Raw genomic sequence first — 24,156 nt, forward strand, 5'->3', positions numbered from 1 at the left:
GTTCCCAGCTCTCCCATGCAAAAAGCCAGCACTGACCAACAGGCGGAAACACAAAACCATTGATGAAGGAGAGGAAAAAGGAGCAGCGCGAAGCCTGGAGAGGACTGAGCTGAACTTGGAGAACAAAAACACAAAGTTTGCTCTTAATAGGACCCAGAGAGGAAAAAGTCCTGCCCCCTTTGCGCTCAATCACCACTCCTCCACCCCCCTCTCTTCTCTCTGTCTCTCCCTCTCTCCCTCAGATCAGAGTTAAGTGCTGGAGGAGAGAAACCTGAACGGTGTTGCCCACCGCGAGGGAAAGAGGATGCTGTTGTTTACAAGTCATTTCTGCCCCATACATCAGAAAATCAGACCTTTGGAAGCAAACCAAGCACAGGTTCCTAAACGTCTCTATTAAACCCCAGCCTGTTATTTTTACACTTTTACCACTTTGCCATCTTTAATAATTAAAGACTAAAAGTCCGTTTGACTGGAGAGTTTTAGCAAACTAAAGGGGATAGATAATTTATGGCCTTTCCCAAATAAGAACTCCTGGACTTCACTGCTCCCTGTCCCCATGTTAGACTTTTTATTTTGTTGTGGGTGTGTGGAAGTGAGGGGGATACGAGTGTGTATCCAGCTTATGCAGAACTACTCCAGGTGAATTCCCCTCCTCTCAACAGAAACACGCTCTCAGAAGGAGAGTCCCAGCTCTGATGCTGAGTCACCTAACAGCTTTTACATCTGTCTGCATGCCTTCTCTCAGCAACCATGAGCTCAGGTTGAGCTCCAAATCCAGAAGCCTTTGGATGCATGAGGGGGGCAACAGGGCCGGATTATAAATGCACAGGCACCTGGGCCCAGAGCGTTCCAGGGCCCCCCTTCCCCACCACAACATTGTAAAAATTGTGAACGATACACAGTGAGACAACATTTCTAACATCTTTCAGCCAGTGGTACCAATAGTAATACACTAGACACTGTGGTGAAACTATCTGGCTTTTATGTACATTTTGTTTCATGTCCAAACTGCTGGTGTTTGCCCCACATGGGACCCAAGAGGGTGTGGGCCCCTGGACCCGTGCCCATAATGCCCTTTGGATAATCCGGCCTTGGCAGGAGGTCTGTGTGGTGGATGCAGCAGGAAGTGGGCGTTGGGTGGACGTCTGGTTGCATCTCAGCAAACAAAGGAACACGGTGTGCTTCCACTGTAAGTCCCCCCCCCCCCCCCCCCCCCAGCCTCACTGCACGGCACTTTAGAGGAACCATGAAAATATTTTTAAATTGATTGAGGTGGGATGACATTGATGGGGAGGGGGCTGCTTTATATCATGACCTCGGTATCTTTGAAATCTTAGCTGCGGCCCTGCTGCACCTGCATGTTGGATCCGGTATCACGCCGAGCTAAATGCCCATATCACTCCGTTGTTATGCAATGCAATCCCACCCCCACTGCTCGTCTCCGTTCTCCTCTCTGTCTTCATCTCTCTCGACAACCCCCCCCCCCCTCGTGAAGACGGAGCTGATTGAATCTGTGTGTTTGGGGCGATCACGTGACGCGTTTCTCTGAAGTAATGAGGCAGAGTTGTGGTGAGTTGTGCTGCAGCTGCAGACGAGTGGCAGCAAAACGGAACTTTCTGCAGCTGACAGAAGCTTTTGCTTTGGCTCCGCTTCAACGTCCTCCTCTTCTCTTTGAATCCGACACATTCAGCCCATTGGATCATTTTTAATCTCCCCCCCCCCACCCCTCCATCATATGAAATCAGGCTGTATGCCAAAGCAACCATATGGACATAAACCGCCCCCGTTATCACACACAATTACACCGTAACCTGGATCACACGTGTAAAGCAGGATGTTGCAGCGCTGTGAACCAAAACAAATTGTGTGTGTGTGTGTGTGTGTGTGAACGTGCCGAGCCACGTGTGTGTGCTGGGGGACCGTTCCACTTTCTAGTAGAGGGAATCCAATACGGTTAATTGACAAGCGGTTTATGTAACCGCCAGGCTCCGTCTTAAGTGGTTGTGTCAGAACCAGCCCCCTCTGCCTTCGTCTTCAGTCACCATGACACCCTCTCCTCCTCTATCTGCTACCTCCATCCCATCATGGATGTTAAACCAGTAATTCCCATCCGGATGAGAATGAGTCACAATTAATCAGGCTTTTCCTCCGTCTCTCTTTGTAGAAACCAGGTGTGTTCTCTGCATCTGTTGCCATGGCGCTAAGAGGGAGGATGAGGACGTCTCCTGGGTGACGGCTCGCTTCGACCACAGGTACACTCCTGCATGGTTTAACACACGACTTGCAATGAGCGCAGTCAGCAGAAACCTTTTAATTTAGAAAAAGTAAACAACCGTAAACATAAAAGGAAACACAAGGCACATGTCTGAACATGTAAACAGAGACGACAACAGACTCAGAGTAAAATAAAAATAAACAAACAACAACCTATAAAGCATCTGATGGGTTCAGTGCTTTAAAAAAAAAAAAAAAAAAAAAAATTGATCCGGGTCTGAAAAAGGAATTCAAGAAGGAAATTAGTCTTCTTACATGTTTCAAACATCACACTTACTGAAGAAATATTTCACTTCCAATTTTACATTTACACAAGAATTCCCAGTGTACAATACATTCTGTCCTGGACTTAGAGAGCAGCGAGTCGATGCTGGTCTCGCTTTGCAACCTGAAACCCTTTTAGACTGAAGAAAAGACCTCATGATGAAGACAAGAGAGGAAAATGAATTATTAAAGCTCTTTCATAAGTCTGCAGTGGCGACTTTAAACAACTTCTAATCAGAACGTGAGCTAGCCTTTAACATGACAAAATAATTTAATTCTCCACATCTACTGTGTTGTCTCTAATCTATATTCTTAAAACCTATAAAACAACGTTATATTTGCATAGAACGGCTGAAAATTGGGGCTTTTCTTTGGATAATAAACGAGAACTTCATGGTGCTTCACTTTGCAAGTTTAAAAATACTGCAGGTTGATAAACAAGTTTAAAGTATTTCATTTAAATAGAAATTTAATAAAATCTCAAATAGTTTTTTTTTTAACCCTCTGATGCAAGAATTATCGAAAAAAGTCACATTTTTCCACATTCAGTTTTTTTACTTCTACAGACGTTTATTGAAACTTTCCTTTGTCTTGAATTTATTCTTTTTTTTTAACTTCATATTCATATAATATTCTATAAAAACTGACTAGTATCATTTTCTTATCCTTTTCATCACTGAGGTAAACTTAATTATGTGTATATATGAGATCTCATACTCTTCAGTGAGTGACAATGTGTTGGGTGACTCTAATGTCCACTGAAGTAGCAAATATAATTCAATTTAATTTGTTTATTTATTTATGTTTTCTGTCTGTAAAGCGTCTTGAGATGACATTGCTGTGATTTGACACTATATAAATAAAGTTGAATTGAAACTGAATTGCAAATATACTGTCCTCACTTATACTAGAAGACAGCCTGCTAATGGTGTCCGCTGTAGTCGACACGATGCATCAAACGGTTAATTTGATAAGGATTTTCAAGTATATTTAAGCGCTTTTCACTGTAAATTTAGTAAATTTCCCACTTTAATTGCAAAGGAAATTCACATTTTTCCCCCTTATAATAAGCAGGACCGATACAGACAACAGTATCGGTCCGATACTGTACTGCTAATCGATTTTCATAAAATGTTGCGATACGACAGAATCTGAAACCAATGTGAAGAAACTAGGGCTGTAAAATAAACGCAATGCGATGACATGAACTTATGATCAGGTTTCCAGAAACAAACTTATTATTGATGCCATTTTATCTGAATTTGGCGATATCTCTGTGAGAGAATCGGACTCTGGGCGCGCTACAGCTGTGAACTTATTCACCAAAAACAACTTTATTCTCCTTTAAATGAAGAAATCTGATAGTTTTGATACATTATATTTAGAGGATGCTGCAGGATTATATATGACACACTCCTTAGCAGTAAGCTGTAATGGGATTTATTATCACTCATATCGATACTTGGTATTGGCAAGTACTCAAATATAAGTACTTGTACTCAGTTTGAAGAAATGTAGTATTGCTGCATCCCTAAAATCTACATTATTATTGGAAATACTTTAGTACTTCCTAGCTTTAATGTTTCTTCACCGCTAGTCTTCATCAGCCCTAACACACCTTCGCAGCACAAATATTAATTTATCTGCATTTTATTCACTGCTTGTTATTCATATGGTAAAAAAAACCCCAATAAAATCACAATAAAAAGAATCATTTTGTGCACATAAAAATAGAGTTGTAGTTTTCTAACAAGTGTGTGAATCTGAAGAAATGGTTGCAGCGATACGAGATCTTCACGATTGTCTTACAAAATATCACAATTTAACTTGCACACTGAACGAAAACAGCTTTTCTTTTTTTAAAGTTTAGCATCTTATTACAAATTAAAATAGTATGAGATACAAAGATATGTCCACACATTGGTGAAACTTCCCATCACTTCGTTGTTTCCCCCCCAAATATTGCAGTTTGAAAACGATGCATCGCTGCAACCATGCGGCTTCAAACAGTACAGCTGCTTGTTTTCCAGCTCGACAAGTTTTATTTGTAAATAATGCCTTCAACTTCTGCGAAAACGGAAATGTCTGAATTCTACATATCAGCCCGACTTTGCTGCCTACAGTTTTTAATGAAACACTGCTGCGTTTAAGAGCAGATTTCTGCACTTTTAAGTCATTTAGAGTGATGGACCCTACGAATGGTAAAAAAACAAAAACAAAACAAACTAAAACATTTTAAAAATGCAGATAAATCAGTTAAAACATGTCTGACTCATGGAGTCATTTCAGCAGACATGCTAACACAAGCGATAATCTCTCCGTCTCTCATAGAGAGGGTATAGTGGTTGCTAATAACGATGATGCTGGCAAACAAAGGAACGTTAGCATTGCCACCAGTTAGCATCCTGTGCGTTGAGAGGGAGGCGGGGAGCCATGATTACATGCTCCTCAGATACAGTGACTAAACTGTAAAAATAATAAATAAGAAGCTACGATGACAAGCGTGCAGATAAAAGTGTTAAGATCCAGGAGTGAGTGCTGTTTTACTTTTACCAACCCTGGTGGCCCAGAACAGGAAGCAAAGCTAACTGCTAAATCACATCCTGAATCTGGTTTCAGTTACTCTGATTGTAAACATCTCGTAGAAAAGACATGATCCCCTGTAAATCCAGACTGATGATGATCCAGCTGTCTGCGTTCGGAACCACCTTCCTGTTCGGCACACCTGATTGGCTTAGCAGCATACAGCGGCGCACGCTGTTAAAGATGGCCGTCATGTCATGTGGTCCTGGATGAGTTCTGCGATTTGCTCCTTCGGCTTGTCGTTGAGAGGCAGCACCGGGCTGTAAACCAGCGCCGAGCCGTTGGTGGAGAGGTAGTTGAAGGCCAGGGGGGACTTTTTGGCGGGACTGCACAAACGTTGGAAACGCTGCGGAGTCACAAACAGCTGCGGTTAGCCAGACTTTTTTTTTTTTTTTTTTGTAAGTTAAAAAAAAAAGGTGAATATTTCTGCTGTGCTGCAGCTAAAATACTCTGATGATGCATTGTGCTCTGAGAGGCCAAAAGGCCACAAACACTTGTTAGAGGGGAATTAAAATTAAAGGGAATTAAAGTGAATTAAAAAAAAATAATAATAAAAAAAAATATACATATATTGGAATTTTTTGCTACAAAATTAAAAAAAATTTTTTTTTTGTTAAAATATTGATTTTTTTAAAAAAATAAATAACATTTTTATTGTTCCTTTACTTACCTTCTTGCGCTTTATAGCAGCAGAATGATTTTCCTCATTGGAATGAAGGAAAATGATGAGTAAAAATGGTTTTTGACATAATTTTTTGTCAGCAAAACTTTGCAATATCAAAGAATCGTGAGAATCGCAATTTAAATCAAATCGGCACCCAAAAGAAAATCGGAATCGAATCAGAAAAAAGGATATCGTCACAGCCCTAATATTATATATGGGAAAAACAAAACGGAATCATTTTTCATATAATAGTAATAAGACGGGTATTTGGTGGTGATTATAGTTTTGGAGCTGTCAAAATTAGCAGTAAAATTTGTAGCCAATATGTGCGTGCACCAAAGAAATACCAGTATAAAATCATGATATATGAATCTTTAATTTTATCCAATATTTGTTTTTAAGATAATATTCAAAACCACCAAATATTTGATTTTTAAGGCTTTTAACCCTTTAAATGCCGGTTTGATTTTTGGAATTATTAATTATTATTAAAAAAAAAAAACCAAAACATGGATAATTTTCAGGTGATGGGAGTACTGGTGGGAATTACAGTGTCCCATATGTCACAGATCAGCAGGAAAAAACAACTAAATGCTCCTACTTGTTTTAATCTCAGTCATTTCATTCTCTAATATCAGCATTTTATTAGAGGAAAAACTGGGATATTTGACATTTTTACTGGATTACACCAGATTTAACTGGTGTGGGGAAATATCGATACATGAGGATTTTACGGAGTCTGAGGATATTAAATTTGAGGAAAACACAAATCTGCATTATTTAACTGGAATTTAATTTTGTGCATTTTGCGTCAGAGAAAAACACATAAATATAAATAAAGATTCTCATTCTGGCGATATTACCTGTGGCAAAGTTCCTGGAGTGGTAATGAAGGCGTAGACGGCCCAGATAGGAAGCAGGGAGACGGATGAGAGGGTGAGGAGCCATCCCAGCGTGGTGGCCCAGACTGGAGCCACCAGTCCTTTCCCCAGGCTCAGTGGAGACCAACGCACCAAGGAGAAAATAAAGGTAGCCTTAAAAAGAAGATAATAAGCAGGTCAGCTCACTTTAAACCAACTTTTACCCCAGTTAACATCGTTACTTTGCATTTATACTGGCTGAAAGGAGCTGCTGCTGAACTGGGAACATACTGGTATTATGATCATTTTTTTCATTCATTAGTATTCATGACGAATATTTATCATTACTGTATAATTTTAAAAAATATATGGCATGATGAATAGTATTTCTATTTAAATATATAATTATGTGTCTTCTGCAACTGAAACAGAAAAATTAGGCAATAAAATGAATGAAGAGGTCGCCCAGTGAATGCTGGGATCGGCTCCAGCTTCCCCACGATCCCTGATAGGACTAAAAAAGTTAAGTAAATGGATGAAATAATGAACAAAGTGTTTGTAAAAGTCAAGAAAACTTGTAATAGATCTAGTTAGCTATAAGGTGACCCAATCCTTGTGTGTGTTAAGAGACTGGTCTGGCGTGCGCTCAGAGGGAGGACGAACTGAAGCAAAATGCAAGAAATTTCAATGTCATGACGCCAAAAATGGCGTCAAAATCAGGCTTTTACTGTTGAACTGGAAATGTTATGAAGGGAGCTGGCAGATGAAACGGCTGGTTTTACTCTTTGTAAACAGCAGAGTGGGTTGCAAACACGACCGGTTCTGACTGATGAAAATCTTTACATCACAGAAGCGGGAGGTATTTCCTGTTTAAAACAAAGCAAATGCTCCTGTTAGTTGTCTGCTTTCTGTTCTTCAGATGCAATCATACTAGTGAAAATACAGAGACTTGGTTGGTTTTTTGCCCTGGGCTTTGACTGACAGGCAGAGGGTGGCCTCTGTTTGAAATGGAAATCTTTGTTTTGGTATACACGACTTCCCAGCGAGCAGATCCTACTTCTTCTACTTGGTGTGAGAGCAGGTCAGCTTCAGGGTCACTCACAGTGCACACGGACGGCGTCAGGTATCTCCAGCACAGCTTGAAGACTGGCAGGGGGCTGTAGCCGGTCATATCCCTGATGTTGGCGCTGAATCGGTCGGCTCCTGTGGACAAAACAACAAACACGGTGAAGCTTTGGCTCTGGTTTGGCTTGATATCAACTTTCTTCACTTTAAACTTGAGAAACAAACAAAGAAACAGAAAGAAAACATTAGTTTTAGACGTTAAAGCTGACAAACACCACATACACCCCCCTCTCTGTCTGTCAAGCCTCGGACCACCAGCACCAGAGGGGTGCTAGCAGAGCCTCGTACGCTCCCACAGACGTATAAAAAAGGTGATAGGGTGCAGCGAAGTCCTGACCGCTGTGTTACCTAAAACTCCTCGGTTCGACCCTCCTGCTGCGCTCATGCTGGGAAAAGCCATAAAAACTGCCTTGCTTTGTTTTCACACACACGCACACACAGATTCACAGCAAACATATTCGACCTATTTGTTGTTTAATGCACAAATATTTATTATTGTTATTATTATTAAAGTCTCAAATCCTACAGATAATTATGTGGCTTTCAGCTCTGCATGCATGTGCTCATGAAACATTCACTGTTTTTACATCTAAACATCGTTTTCTGCAGGATTTGGAGCCCCATTTTTGGCTGGGAAAGGGGCTCCCTGGGGCCGCCAGGCTGAGACTGAGAGGCGACGGGGCCCGAGGGCTGATTTAGGGCCCAGAGGAGACAGACAGGGGTCTGGCCAGGAGCCAGTCTCCTTCCAGCAGAGGGTAGCTGCAGCCATGTTAATATACTGTCTACATTCTGTGGGAGGAATGCAGAGGGAGGAGAGGAGGAGGACAGCCAGAGTCGGAGAGTCTACATTCATCACTGATAAAAGAATTTAATTAAACTGAAAACAGAGAGCGGGCTGGACAGGTAGGACTTCTCCTGCAGAAGCTGTTGGAAAATAACTAAATAATAGAAGAAAAACAAGATAAAGTGAAATGATAGTGGAGGAGAAAACGATGGAATATACTGGAAAAGAAAACAGGGCAGAAAAGATGAGAAGAGAGGAAAAAAATGTAAATAATATGAGAACAATGCAAAGAAAAAAAAATCAAGATTAAAGAAAGAGGAGATGAGGGAAATAAAGGAGAAGGGAGGAGTAAAGAAGATGAGTTGCTGGGAGAAAGAAGGAAAAAGGAGCAGAGATGAGAAAATGTAAAAATTAAATTAATTTAAAAACAGGAACATATTTTTAAAAAGTAAAATAAAATCCAGATGACAGAAACAGTGAAATAGAAAGATAATAAATAGAAAAAAGGAAACAACTGGAAGACATGCTTAAAGAAAAGGAAATTGTATGAGAAGAAGAGGAGAAGAGAGCAAATAAAGTGGAGGAGAGTGAATATAAAAGTAAAACTAAGAGCAGAGAAATGAGTGTGGCGAATGAAAAGAAAGGGAGCGAACATCAGAAAAGAATGGAAACCAGAAAAGATGAAAAAAAGGAAAAGAAAAGAAAGTGAAAGAGGAGAAGCAGCGGTTCATACCGTAGACCCAGCCGATGGCCAGAGACTGGAAGATGGAGAGCAGCAGCAGGCTGGCTCCGCTGCAGGAGAAGTGGTCGTAGATCTGGAACACATACAGACCACCCTGCACACACCACAGAAAATGACGCCTTAGATCTGTATCGCTACAAACACACACACACACATCCTGGAGGAGCGTCCAAGTGGCGACGTACCGGCGTGACCATGACCAGCCCGATCAGGAAGCACACGATGCAGACAAACAGCAGCAGCAGCTCCCGGCGGCGGCCTCGCCGGATCAGGTGAGGGTACAGGTCTGTGACTGAAGTCATCAGGGCCTCCAGACTCACAAACTGAGAGAAAGTCCAGGTCACGACGTGTGTTGTCAGCTTTAGATGATGCTGAAAGCAAACGGCATGTACCTGCGTGTCCAGCCCCAGCATGATGATCATGAGGAAGAAGCAGACGGCCCAGAGCTGGGGCAGAGGCATCATGGCCACAGCTCGCGGGTAGGCGATGAAGGCAAGACCAGGCCCTGCGGGGACGTGCAGATCACAAGCTAACTTCAGCAACGCCAGGTTCCACGCTGTTTAAAAACTCATCAAACACAATGTACATGATGTACATGATATATACGTCTACAATGCTCCGACGTCCTGATGCGCGTTCGGACCGGTGCACGCACACAGGTGCGCACTACAGACGAGGAACTGAGTCCGATTTTTAAATTGCACGGTGACGCAAACATGGTTGCTTCTTAATTTGTGTAGAAATGTGTAAAAATTAATAAGAAAATGTTGAGGAATGCAAAAAAGCAGCGTGCACCTGGGCTGTCTGGTGTGCACATAAACAATGGCTACGGCTACATGATGTTTATTTAATAGGAATTAATACACGGGTTTACATGGAAATAAACAAACTCCACTTCCTGCTTCTTGTCTTTCAGATACAACATAAAAAAAACACATAAAAAAACTATTTTTGCTTTGATTTTGAGTATAATTTCTGAAAGTACCAGCTCCACACGAGCACGCTGTTGTTCCTGTTGGCTTGTCCCTCTGAAGGTGTTGCCACAGCGAATCATCACACATGGGAATTGTTTTACGCTGGATGCCCTTCCTGATGCAACCGTCTGCATTTATCCGGGCTCGGGACCGGCCCTCAGGGAACAACCGTGTCCCCCTGGGGGGCTGCAGCAGCGTAGGAGAGCAGGAGTCGAACTGCAGACCACCTGAGCCACTGCCACCCCTCGACACGAGCAAACTCCTTTTTCAGCAACAGAGGAGGAGAAGGAAGATAAATTACCGAGGCCAGGAGGCAAAGACCACGCGGGATGTGTGTGTCATGAGGACGGGACGAGGTAACGACCACATGCAGAACGACCGGAGTTACTTCGAGCGGAATTAACGTTTACATGTTTGCCGTAAATGAGAAGAAAACTTACTTTAAAGTTAAGTTTAATTTCGAACTGTCATTACATTCAGAATTAGATGTTTATATGTTTTTTTTTTCTTTTCATTTTTTGAAGTGGATTTTATTCAGAATTAAAGAGAAATTAAACCTCTCATGGAAACGTGGCCAATATGGCTGACATCTGCTTTTAAAACTAGCATGTAGTTCAGCTTCTATCTTGCTTGTTTGCATAGAAAGTCTGGAACATTTGGGGAGGTGTGAACGAACAAAGTCTGATGCAGATCAAAGAAGCCTTCTCCTTAAGGGTGCATTCCCATCAGGACAGTCCGCTAGATTGTATTGTGATGGCCCCACCATTATTTTGACTTTGTTTAATTGTTTGTCCCTCTGTTGAGTGTTTGCAGGTGCCGTCATGATCAGAGGCATGAGCCACACCTGGGCCCAGTGTGCTCTGCCACCAGTTAAAAGCTCCACCAGGCCAGAGCTCAGTGTGTGTCCCAGGCTTGGGCTGGGAGGTCACCATGGTTGTGTGCTGGCGTGGCACTTTGGTTTAGTTGGTTTTGCTTTGTTTGGTCTTGTTTTGAGTAAAGTTTCTATGTCTGCTTATGTCCTTTTAATAAAGTTTTTGTTTGTAACACCCACTTTTGTGCCTCCCTTCTTGGTTACAGGCTTTGAACCGGGCTGTAACAGTATCCATTCAGACCGAGATCGCATTCACGCTGCACTTTGGTCTAACGTGCCGAACCTTTACAATAATATATCCCCATTCTCACCAAAAGGTGGCGCTGCACTAGTATTTAGCAAAAGTGAAGACAAGACCGGCGTGAAGAAGAAAACTGTTGCGAGTTAAACATGGAGACGCGTCTATCGCGTGTTTTTTTTGTTTAGTCTCAGTACACAGCAGAAATTCACTGCAACAATGGATGCAGTATGAGCAACAGGCAGAGGACTCAACGCCATCGCTATGGATTTACCCACAATGCAACGCTACGTCAGATTCAGGAAGTAACTTTTTTTTTTCTTTTTCTTTTTTTTTTTACAGTCCACTTCCTGTATTTGGTCCACTTGAAATGGACCTAGACCTGCGTTTGTAGGCAGACTCCGACCGTTTCGTTGGTCCAAATCAGAATTCGTTTGGCGCGTTCACATTTCCCCAAACGAAGCGGACTTTCCGTGCAAACGGACTCTGATTCGAATAAAAAAGGCTGATGTGAATGTGCCCTAAATGAACCAAATACAGGAAGTGGTCTACACTGTACGTGCAACGCTGGGCATTGTGATTTCATCAGGTGTGATGACAATAAAATATTCTGATTCTGACTGCTGGTAGACACAACCAAGACAAACGCCTGTGTTGGACGACACTTTGACTCACGTGGTCAGACGTGGAAGGATTTGGTAAAAGATAGAAATAAGGTTAACCCCAGGCCGCTAGGATCTGATTTAGCGCCATGTTTTCCTTTGATGTGGAGCAAACACGCGCTGTCTTGCATTAACTAAAAAAGAAATTAGTTTTTTTCTTTGTTGTTTGTAACTAACATGAAGAGAAACCAAGTTACACGTTTGAACTGGGAGAGTAGCAGTGGTCAAGTGCTCACACACTTTCCTCCGCTTCGATGACACAGTGACATCTATCATGTGCTTTTCTGGGGCTGCTGCCGCTCAGCAGCATCGCGGAGCTGATAAATGACACGATACAGCTTTTACATCTGGGACAAAACTGGTTGTTTTGAACACTCAATGTCGCTGATTCAACAAAGAAATACAAGAAGATTAAAAGAGAGAAATAGAAAAAACAAGTAAGATTGTTTTTTGCTGGCTGGAGTGAGCTAACAGGTCAGGCAGGATGCAAGATGGATGTCGAATTAGCTGCCAATAGGGGGCACGTGACGGGGAAAATGACAAAAGTTCTGTAGTGTGTCCTTAAAGTGTTTTAAATTGTTTATACGGCTTCACAAACTCACCATTCCTACAAAACGGACTTCCCGTACCCTACGTGCACAGGCCATTAGTCAATGTCTCTGCTCTTTCGTATATGTAGTCTAGCGGTCTGGATCTAGCTCATAGACTGTATATTAAAAGATGGAGGTAGCCTCTGTGGTGTCACCCATAGTTTTTCTTAAGAGCTGAATTGAAGCTCAGTGGGCGGTTCCTACCATCATCATCTTGGCAGGGGCATTCGTGTCGTCTCGTCCAGAAAATACATATATGGGCAAAGAGGTGGAGCTGAGAGGGGGGCTGTGAGTGTCATGGTGGATGATTGACATCATCGAACTCCGAGCTGCCTTTAGCTAAGAGCTAACCAAGCTAACCTGGAGATAACAGGAGCTAACCAGCTAACCGAGGTAAGCGAGTTAAAGCTAAGTCACGTTGCTAACCAGCTAAAAACCGTCTACGTTCTTCTCACTTGAAGCGGGAAATCAGGTACCTGTCAATCACAAGGACACGCCCCTAAATATGCCAACTTTTGAGATTCAATTACTTTTAAACGAACGCGTTACAAAAAATTCATTCTCCCCACAGTTGTCATGAAAGTAAACCTGAATTATTAAACTGAAAATGGATTTTTGAACCAGACAGTAAACATGTTTATTTCTGCTGTGAAGTTGCTCTTTTTAACATGGGAGTCTATGGGGATTTGCACTGTTTTGCAGCCCCTAGTGGATAAAGGGGGGAACTGCAGTTTTTTGCACTTCTGTATAAACAAGGCTTCACTTTTAACCGCTGGAGGCTCCGCTCATCTTTTATATACGGCCTCAATCTGGCTCAACTTCTGATTGGTCAGTATTGAGTTTGGTTGAGAACAAAGGTCCATTTGTCTCTTTCAGTTGGTAGATTAACCCAACATGACAACTTATTAAATAATCCTTTTGTTTGTGGAAAAAAATTCACCCAGAAATACTTATAAATAATATTTTGTTGAGTCTCTTGAAATCAGAAAATCCTCATTAAAAAAACAAACAAATAAAAAGTGTCTGACCTGATTGGGCCACCGAGGCTATATCTACACCTTGCTCCTCGGCCATGAAGCCGAGCACAGAGAAGATGGCAAAACCTGCCAGGAAACTGGTGGCACTATTCAGGAGGCACAGCATGAAGGAATCCCTACAAACACACACAGAAACAGCGATTAATGGGAATTAAAGTGGAGAAAAGTTGGACAACTGGACCACTTGTATTGAAAATGCCCTTTAGGAAACTAGAAACAGAAGCGTTCTCAAGAGTCAAGTGCTTGGCTCAGTCTGCAAGTGTGTGTGTGTGTGTGTGTGTGTGAGTCTGAGACTGTGGGAAACATGGCAGGGAGGGCTTTTCTTTAAGGTGTGGCTGTATCAGCGTGTTTTCTCTGTCCATTCCAGCCATTCCTTCTGGAAGCCATCTGACCAGCAGAAGCTTACATCTTATATTTCAATGACGACCGTTTCGTCTGAAGTGGGGGGGAAAATGAGCTGCCATTGCTTTGTGTACAGTTTGTGTGTGTCTGCGCGACAAAGTAGCTCACTTATAGCAGTCATTGTTGTATTTGTTGTAACTGCCCAGGGCTGTGAGGCTTCCCAAACAGATTCCATAAGAGAAAAATATCTGGGTACCTGCATCCATCCATACCTATAGAGAGAGACAAAAACAAAAGAGCAGGATGGGAAGAAGAAAAGGACAGATGAGTGGTGACGGGAGTCAAATAATCCCATATCTGTCTGCTCTTTGGCTGTCTTTTTCCACAGATTAGAGAATCCTGGTTATTCCAGATGTGTCAGCCATGAACAAGCACACCACCTGCACTGACTCACCTTTAGGTGCCTTCCTACCTTTAGGGGCTGCTACCTGAAAGAATGACTAGAACAACACTTTTTTTGCCACTTGATGTGACTTTTAAAGCGCTCCATAGCCAGAAGATGTGTGTGTTTTTGCACCTGTGGGTCTGCAAGGCGGGTGTGGTTGGGTTTGAGGTAGTAGATGATGCCCTGGGTCGCTCCAGGCAGGGTGGCACCTCGTACTAGCAGCACAAACAGCATCACGTATGGGAAGGTGGCCGTCAGGTACACCACCTATAGTGTCAGCAAATCACAGGGTTATGGTTAGGAAAGATGTGACTGATGTCCTCAGACAGGGTTAGAAGGAAGCCTGGAAAGTGTATAAACCTGCTGATGGATGGAGGAAGTGACACAGTAAACAAGTCTGTTAACACACAGAAGATTAATGCCTGTGTTGTGGGAAAACGACCTTCATACACTGAAACTCCTACACCTGCATCTGACTTTAATACACTTCAGGGTTCTGTTGTTTCATGACTTTTGTAATAAAACAAAAATCATAAAACACGGCTAGAATTTTAAATTATTAACCTCTTCTCCAGCCGGTCCATTTTTCTGCCTCCTGCCTGAAATGACAGACCCAACATGTCTCTACAACTACAATACAGGCACAGTATTGGTGTGAAAAGACAGCTAAAACACAGGAGATCACTGCAGAAGTGTCAGAATCAAGACATTGATGTGTTACTGTGTCAAAGTAAAATCAGCAGGAACACAGAATAAAATGTAAATGGTATCTGCTCCTGGAATAAAAACAGGATAGCAGCAAAATACCTCTGGCAATTAGTCTAATTATGTCTGAAGAGGTATTGTGCAAACGTAGAGGCTAAAAAAGCAAAAACTTCAAAGTTTGGCAGATGCTAAAATTGATGTGTTAATGCAGGTATATCTCAGGAATCCATCGCCAAATGTGATGATAAGCACTTTTATTAATTGTCGGTCAGGAGATTGCTTCCTGGTTTAGATGCCAGTGGTCAGTAAAGTCTTTCAGGTGAGTTTTTCCTCTTTGTTTTGGTGTGATCCATGTTGGGAGTGATGCTTTACTACCTGAAATTACTAAGCTGAGATGTTATGAGCTGAAAGAAAAAAAACAAAAAGTTGGAATGCTATTAGCAAGATAACTCAACAACGTTTTGGAGGCTAAAAATACACACTAATGTGTACGGAGTTGGGAGGTAAGCTAGCGAGGATGTGAATCTAACAACGACTCACGATTCAATTCGATTCTGATTTTTGGGGCAAAGACTCGGAATCGATTCTCAATTCAAATAGGTTTTCGATTCAAAATCATTACACTTAAATAGCAAACGGTGATAATTTCCCAACTAACTTCCTTGCTGAGAAATTATAAGGGCTGATTTGATTTAAATTGCAACATGTGCAAAACTTTTTTTGCTCGCCATTTTTCTTTATTTCAGTTCAGAAAAAACAATCCAGTAGCCAGAACATCATTCTGCTGCTATAATGCCCCAGAAGACAAGTAAAAAGATCAATAAAAACAATAAAACTAACTAATTTTATAATTGTTTTTAAATTGATTCTTTTTTTTTTTTTTTTTTTTTTTTTTTAAACAAAAATATCGATTTTAAAATTAGGAAGCAAAACATCTTGATTTGATTTTTTTTTTTTTATTTGATTCTCCACCCCTATCAATAAGATTTTGGCTCAACACAGAAATCTGGTCAGTTTTCAAAATAAAACTGCTGGTGAGACTGAAAAACACACAGAACACTACATCAGCGTAGAGAAATGTCCCAGTGGACGATGCTGCAGTGACAGCTGAAAAACCAAGAACAGGAGAATGATCGTGGTTTAGCTGGACGAGGTTTTCGGAGCTATAAGTTAAAACGCTGTAATTAATTAGGGATATGGCAGTTATCGACTTTTTTGCTGTAAATTTTGTCAATAAAATTTGGAGGAATTTAGATACATGGAAAACATGTAATTAGTTATTTTAAATTTTATTTCCAGCTGTCTTTAAGCACAATAACTGCTGTTTAAAACAACAAACACTACTGGAAAAGTGAAAATAAACAAGACTATTAATCTGAAATTAAATACAGTTTGCTGCAGATATTAAAAAAAGGTGTTGACCTACTGAATCAATCATGTTTAAACACCGAAATTATCCCTCAAAAGGTTTTGAGTCTTATTTGCACCAGTATAATGTGACAATTACTACAATATAAAAGGTAAACAACAATGTAATTTAACCCAGTTGCGATGCATTTACCTTTGTCCCGACCAACAACTTGTTTGGAGAGAATAACTGCCTTTGTCATACTTTTCCACTCCAACTCTTCTGCAACTCACACGGAACAAAACAGAAGCAACGCAAGCGGATGTTGCGCCACTTCATTTCCCTGCGGCGCGTGAGTTGCATCAAACTAATAAAATATGGTTTTCACATCATGTTTGTTTGGCAGTGTCGAGGAATCCTTATGATTAATAAATGTGGAATTTAATTGTAAAACTATGCAATTATGACATCCCCACTGATGATGAGCTAATATTGCCAAAGATGTCATAAAGATTATCTAAAAAGTATTTCTGTAGCAATATCTAATAAGTTTCACAAGATATCAGTTCAGTGTTGGATATATGAACGGAAAAGAAGATTAGTCTGCTTTTCCACTGGAGGAACGTCAGCCTCTTGCAGGAGTATTTGCATGTTGACTCAAAAGAAATGTTGTTTAAGAAAGTCTTACTGGAATGGATAACAAACCTTTTGAATTTAACCAATCACCATTGAGCTCTGACGTCTAAAGTGGAGGCATTTCAGGGTAAAAACACTCAATAAGTGGAGGCTCAACTTTACTACACATTGGTGATCACACTCAACAATAAAGTCTCTTGGTTATCCATTGATTGACACTTTTACAACAAAAATATGACAAGCCTACCAACAATCCAGTTTTACAGAAAAACTTCAGGCTAAAAACCGTATTGTTTTAGCATTTTCCCCATAATTAGCAGTAATTTGAAAGATGTGCATGTTTTCTAAGCTGTTGTTGAAGCCAACGTGAACATAACTTCAAAAAAGCCGCATAAAATATCCAAAATGTCCAAACGTAATTTATTGTTGCAAGCTTAAAACTGTAGTCAGCCATGACAGCCGCTACAATGGCTGGCTAGCATCCGCGGATGGAAACCATCTGTAACCAAGTTCCAATGACTGAAACAGAAAATCTCCAGAAATGCTGACACTTGTGCGATTTCCACTCACCTTTCCCGTGGATTTTACTCCCTTCCAGACACAGAAGTAGCAGACGAGCCAGACGACGGCCAGACACAGAGCCAGCTTCCAGCTGACTGGACCCAACTCGTCCAAAGTGTCTGACAGGCGGAGCACCTCCCGCCTAGAAAACACGTGAACGCAGCTGTTAACGCCGACCACTGCGAGGGATTCCAAAAAGGCATCATCAGTACGGCTTCTGCACTCACTCCCAGAACTCCATGACAGGCGAGGTGGCGTTCTCAGGCAGGCTGCTTGCGTTGGCCGAGTGGTTGAACAAGACACAGGAATCTGCAGAATGCACAAACCTATTAAAAAAAGATGTTCAAGGCCGACTCGTTTTGCACTTTGACACGAGCTTCTGGCTTTACTGACTTGTGTTCCAGGTGTTGTTGCAGTGCGACCACGGCAGCTCTGCCTGGAAGCTGTAGGCCAGGTAGAAGAGCGCCCAGGCCAGGATGACTATGTAGTACACGCAGCCGTGCAGTATCATCACCTGGCTGGCATAGCCAAGACCTGTAGAGACACGGGAAGATGCAGACAGGCAAACATGGAATGATGACTTACACAAGCAGATCATATCTTCAGCTGATACACGGAGAGTTGCATAAACACACAAGCAAACATTCATTTGTATTCAGTTATCAGCTCCAAGTCACTTGAGCTTCAGATGAAAGCATCCTTCTGCTGAGACACTTGACCTGCAGCCCACAGCTTGTATATCTTTATTAGCAGCGAATGACTGTCTTATGAGGTCTTGAGTGGGTTATAAAGAGGAAGCTGTTTGCCTTGACAAATAGATGTTTGTGGCGTCTGCTAATGAAATTCAGGCCTTTAATCTGATGATGGCAGGCTAAATAGTCAGGCCAGAGAGGAATTCCAACAGAAGAATCTCTTTCTTCATGCGGCTGGCAACATGTCTGGGATTCTGCATGTGTTGCAAAATGTCAACAGAAGACAGACCGTTAAGATGTTGTTATGAGCATCTCCTGGCCTCATGGATTCCTTAGGAGAGATCTGGTTTCTGCTTCAAGAAATCAAAGTCCAATCAGCTGATCCACTTATATTATCTGCTACGTGTGTAACATGGACGTTTACATTAACCAACGAGTCATTCCTATAAACAAATACAACCCGGAAAACTTGGATCAAAGTCCTCTTTTTTTTCCTTTACCGTATAGGTGGATCAGGTGGACACCCAGTAAACAGCTTGGACCTACTCTGGTTTACTGCAGGTACAATCCCATTATTCCAGCCTTTAATGAGCTAAATCTGCCTTCATTATCTGGGATCATTTGCATATCTTAAGCATAAAAGTGTTGAAAGTCTCATAAACCAAGTAGTTTCCTAACGTTTCACTGTATGTGTTAATTCTAAACTACAACTTTAGCTTTTGATGTAAACAGGTAGGGAATATATTTGCCCTTTGCTCTCCTAGGACAATAGACTGTATATAAAAGATGGAGCCTCCGTGACGTCACACATTGGTTTCTGAAGAGCTGAATTGAAGCTCGGTGGGCGGTTCCTACCATCACCATCTTGGCAGCGTCATGCGCGTCGTCTCGCCCGGAAAATACAAACATGAGGAAAGAGGTGGAGCTGAGAGGGGGGCTGTGAGCGTCATGGTGGATGATTGACATCGAGCGAACTTCGAGCTTTCTGTAGCTAATAGCTAACCGAGCTAATAGGAGCAAACCAGCTAACGGAGATATGCAGGCTAAAGCTAAGTCAACCTGATTACCAGTTAAAAATCGTGGCTGTTCTGCGTTCTTTTTACTTTAAGTGGGAGATCGGTATCTGTCAATCTAAAGGACACGCCTCTAAATGTTCCAAATTTCGAGATTAAATTACTTTTAAATGGGTGAGTTAGAAAAAAAAAATTCACTCCCCCCACATGAAGGTAAACCTGACCTATAAACTGAAAATTGATTTTTGTACCAGGCTGTAAACATGTTTATTTCTGCTGTGAAGTTGGTCTTTTTAACATGGGAGTCTATGGGGATTTGATCTGTTTTGGAGCCCCTAGTGCAGTGGTTCCCAAACTGGGGGGCAGGCCCCCCAGGGGGGGCCCAGAGTAATCACAGGGGGGGGGCGCAGCAAGGCTTAATAAAACTTGGGAGTTTTTACACTGGATAAATTTGTAAAAATATCATTGGAAATGATGATAAATCAACAAAAGAGACTTCCAGTATAAAAAAAAAAAACCCTACTATATATAGCAAAGTTGTTTTACTAAAGCAGCATCACCTCATAGAAAACTCCCCTCACCAAAAGTAGTAGTAGTGTTTGACACTAAAGCAGAAAAATGGATAATAGTACTCACACGGTTTTAATTATAGTTACCTACAATACAGCCACTAAAACTAAAGACGCATTTCTTAGTATGTTTCTTTGATTTATGTGACGGGATGGGGGGGACGACATTATTGTCGTCGATGACAAGGGGGCCCAGCAGAAAAAGTTTGGAAACCACTGCCCTAGTGGATGAAGGGGGAACTGCAGTTTTATGCACTTCCGCGTAGGCTTCACTTTTAACTGCCGTCCATCTTTCTTATACGGCTATGACTAGGACATATTGAAACACAAGCTGGGATTCAACGTAACATTATTTAATTACATACATAGGTTATACTGAATTTGTATTTTTAGGAACAAAGGAGGGTTTCAATGTGTGCAGCAGGATTGGAAAGGATGAGAAAGTGGAAGAAAGATCGATAAACAGTGATGATGCTTAAAAAGAAACAAAACTAAAGGATGCTTTTACTTTTTCATTCTGTTTGCAGAACTGTATAAAACTGTTGAGCCACCCCTCATTTATTTTTTATATAAGCAGGAAAATAGAATATGCAAACATTTTTTAACGATTACAAGCACAATGAAAGGCCAATATTTGCAGTGACTGCTTTTACACTGTATCCTGAACCCTCTTTAGCAATCTTTCTTTTCATTTCTTTAAGTGGTCTTTAGGAATAGCTCTTTAGGCTTCTTAAAGGACTTCCCAAAGCTTTTCTTTTCATTTTTCCTGCCTTTTGTTCTGTTCTTTTCCCACATGATGCTATACTGCTTTATTTTTTTCTTAATGATGGGATCCGGACTCTGGGGAGGACTCATCCCATGAGACATGTTGCCACTAATTTTCAGTCTAGCTCCAGAGTCTTTTGACATACCTCCGCCTTTCACTCCCCGTTTCTCTTCTTTACAAATGGCTTTTGGACAGCCAACCTTTAATGGAGACCATTTCTGATGCGGCTTGAGTGAACAATTAAGAGATCAACAAACGGTCCAGATGCATCTCTCAGGTCTTTTACAGGCCTTGGATTTCTTTTGTGTTTCTTAAGTAGATCATCTCCTGTCGAAAGTTTCTTTTAGGTCTTCACGTGTCCAATTTACTTTGATTTTTGTAAGGACACATTGGACAGAAAGACATTTCAAGTTTTCAACTAATAGTTTTTTGGGAATGTCCTTGTTGATGGAAAAAAAAACTCATTCCTGTTTTTCAAACTGTGCGATTTAGACAAATTATATGTTGTTGATGAAATACTAAGAGGAAATTAGTTGTAATGGGTTCTTTTTTAAATTGTCTATTATTTACAGACAAAATGCTGGTTCATGGCTTGAGCTAGTGCTTTTCTATGCCTTAGAGAAGTATAACTGAACTTGACTGATTTTTCCTTACTTAGTAAGTACATTTTGGATCCTGACTCTTCTCTGAGCTCTCTCTAGTCAGTAAAAGTCAGTCTGGTTTTGACTCATCTCTTGTTCTATGCCTATTGCTTTCTTTTCCTGTCTTCCTTTGATAAGGTCTTCTTGCATTTTTTTTATGTATAAGCCACAGTGCACATTAAAAACATTCCACTGTGTTGACATCCAGTTGCTAGCATGTGAATTGGTGCATAAAATGGAATTCAGTTGAGTGTTGTTTCTCAGGCTTGGGACGCTGCTGGGCAATGACAACTCCAGGAACGTACGTCATAGAATTCACTTTACCATCAAAACGGATCCAAAATACACAATTTTTGTTGGAAAGCTGCATAGTTCTGCTTTATCACTGACTAATGAACCAATAAATAGCTTATAAGCCACATTTCATGGCAAATGGAGAGGTACGAGGAGTATCCTAAAAATGTATGAAAAACCAGTGAATGTTGAAAGAAAAACTTGCAGTTTATAAATAAAGATTGTCAGAAAGCCTGGAAAACTGTTGAGCAAACTTGGAATTGTTCAACAAGTTGGTTGTTTGGAAGCAAAACGGAGAGAAACAAGGGTGGCTCAGGACTTTTGAACAGTAGTGTGGATTTGCTTTTCTATAAGAAGTGAATAAAGCTTCAGTTATTATTATTCTTGTCAATGTCTGCAGTGTGCCGAAGAAGGGTTAATCATACTCCCAAATACTCCCTACAATACAAATATTCCCAATAAAGCATTGTAATGTCGTCTAAAGTGTGCAAATCTGCAAAAAAAGTCTCCTGTTATACCTCTGTTGCTTGCCTTTACTCATTCATACTGACCAAACAGGTGAAGTACAGCAGAATATAAGTCTGTATACTCAAATAGCATGCCAGGCTGGCGACAACATCACACACTGATGCTCCTGGGTCGATTCTTCCTGAGCTCGTAAAGTCAGGAAGATATTTTGAAAGCACTTCTGGCTAGAGTTGACATTTTTTTTTGGTGTTTTTAATGTATTTCTTGATGCATATTTTTAAATTTCCTTTGTAATTATATTGCACCAGTGCAATACTGTATTGTATGTGTGTCTTTTGTGTTGAAATAAAGACAATTTTCCACCCTAATGGACAATAAACATTTATAAAACAGAGATATTAGCATCTTTCACGCATGCATATATCAGTTTGGTTTTATGATATCCACTCATTAGACACAATGAAGCAACAACCAACTAAAAACAACAAATGTAAATTAAAGCCGCAAGCGGCATCCATCGCATCCAAGCCTCATGCCGACCCCTCCACCCCAATTTGTCACAAACCTTACTAGTGAGTTTGAAGTCAATGGCATGAATCCCAAACTAGTTTGGTCAAAAACAATGCACAAACTGCGCAAAATGGGCAAAAACGCCAGGATGGCGGACACCCAGTTGCCATGGCAACATGCGTTCGATTTAGTTTTTTTGTCGACTTGAGTTGTTACACAATGTGTGCCAAATTTTGTTGTTCTACATTAAAGTAGACGATCAGGACCCTCATGACCACCCACCCAAATGCGCCCCATTCTTTGGGCCATTTCTTGCGTGTCTAGGGGGTGCTATCGAGCCATTTTTGCATTGAAATGTGTATGGACTAAATTAACGCTATTTTCGCTGGACTTGTGGTGTGTGCCAAGTTTTACAACTTTTCACAGGGGTTAAGGGGGTGAAATTTGAGTGAGTTGTGCTGAGAAAGAGGAGAATTATAAACATTTGGAGAATAATAGTTTGTATATCCTAGTGACCTTGTCTTTTGTTTTTAAAACTTACGTAATCAACCATAACTGATTGATTTTGCTACTAGTTTTAACATTTTAGGGTAAAATTATTTTGAAATGAAATTATATTTTAAAAAATGACCCTCTAAACTGAACATTATGCAACAGCGCCAACAGCGGCCTAAGTTAGTCTGCTGATGACATAACAAAATGAGATTACCTCCAAATAATGGGCAAATAGTCCTCCAAGCGCTGACCCCTCCCAGGCTGGTGTACTGTCCCAGTGAGGTCTCCAGTAGGAATAGTGGGATGCCACACAACACCAAGAACAACAGGTAGGGTACAAAGAAAACGCCTGGAAACAAACAAAGACTGAGCTTGTAAACTCAAATGAAACGGAAGTAAACACAAAATTCACAACTTTCTCTCTCTTTACCTCCTCCGTTTTTGTAGCAGAGATAGGGAAACCTCCAAACATTGCCGAGTCCGATGATCTGCCCGGCTACAGCCAGGAGGAACTCAGCCTTGCTCGCCCACTGGCCTCGGGCATGCAGGCCGTCTCCAGGCGCCTCTTTCCCGTTGGGGAGGCCTCCTTGGTGGAATTTATTCACCGGCTGGTCAGCCTGCGATGAAGGTTGGTCGGCCATCACGGGTTCGGGCAGGGAAACACACACACCCCTGCAAAATTAAAAGAAGAAATGCTAATAAAATAACATTATTAGGCCATGAGAGTTGAAAAACAAGCGAGCGTGACGCACTCACATCTTTGTGGCTGGGAGAGAATAAACTGACTGTTGGTTTGACTGCCTTACTTATCTCAGATGAGTGTCTCAAGGACAACTAATGTGGGTGTGCATCCTTATCTGAAGCCTGCAGGACAGCCGATGGATAAATTAGTCTATTTTAGAGTAATCTTGCTGGTAACCATTTCCTCCACAACAATGCTTCATAAGAAACTGTAAAGCCCAAACCTTTGGGTTATTTGGCTTACATAATTTTACTCAGCATA

At 41.3% G+C, this 24,156-nt stretch overlaps 1 protein-coding gene across 1 annotated transcript in view; it reads right to left on the bottom strand.

Annotated features, from left to right (window-relative positions):
• Positions 1-5,210: 5,210 nt before the first annotated feature.
• Positions 5,211-24,156, bottom strand: part of LOC306773951 (sodium- and chloride-dependent GABA transporter 2-like) — a 19,993-nt gene continuing 1,047 nt past the window's right edge. The window contains exons 2-15 of the mRNA XM_079263900.1: positions 23,584-23,825; positions 23,368-23,502; positions 18,099-18,239; positions 17,933-18,014; positions 17,715-17,847; positions 14,588-14,722; positions 14,179-14,282; positions 13,660-13,784; positions 9,689-9,801; positions 9,482-9,619; positions 9,288-9,390; positions 7,748-7,848; positions 6,649-6,819; positions 5,211-5,467 (exon numbers count right to left, since the gene is read on the bottom strand). Coding sequence (XP_079120026.1) covers positions 5,312-5,467; positions 6,649-6,819; positions 7,748-7,848; positions 9,288-9,390; positions 9,482-9,619; positions 9,689-9,801; positions 13,660-13,784; positions 14,179-14,282; positions 14,588-14,722; positions 17,715-17,847; positions 17,933-18,014; positions 18,099-18,239; positions 23,368-23,502; positions 23,584-23,825 — 1,879 coding nt within the window. The 3' untranslated portion in view covers positions 5,211-5,311. The remainder of the gene's footprint in view (positions 5,468-6,648; positions 6,820-7,747; positions 7,849-9,287; positions 9,391-9,481; positions 9,620-9,688; positions 9,802-13,659; positions 13,785-14,178; positions 14,283-14,587; positions 14,723-17,714; positions 17,848-17,932; positions 18,015-18,098; positions 18,240-23,367; positions 23,503-23,583; positions 23,826-24,156) is intronic.

Source organism: Telmatherina bonti, assembly GCF_933228915.1.
Source record: "Telmatherina bonti genome assembly, chromosome: 24".
NCBI classification, from domain to species: domain Eukaryota; kingdom Metazoa; phylum Chordata; class Actinopteri; order Atheriniformes; family Telmatherinidae; genus Telmatherina; species Telmatherina bonti.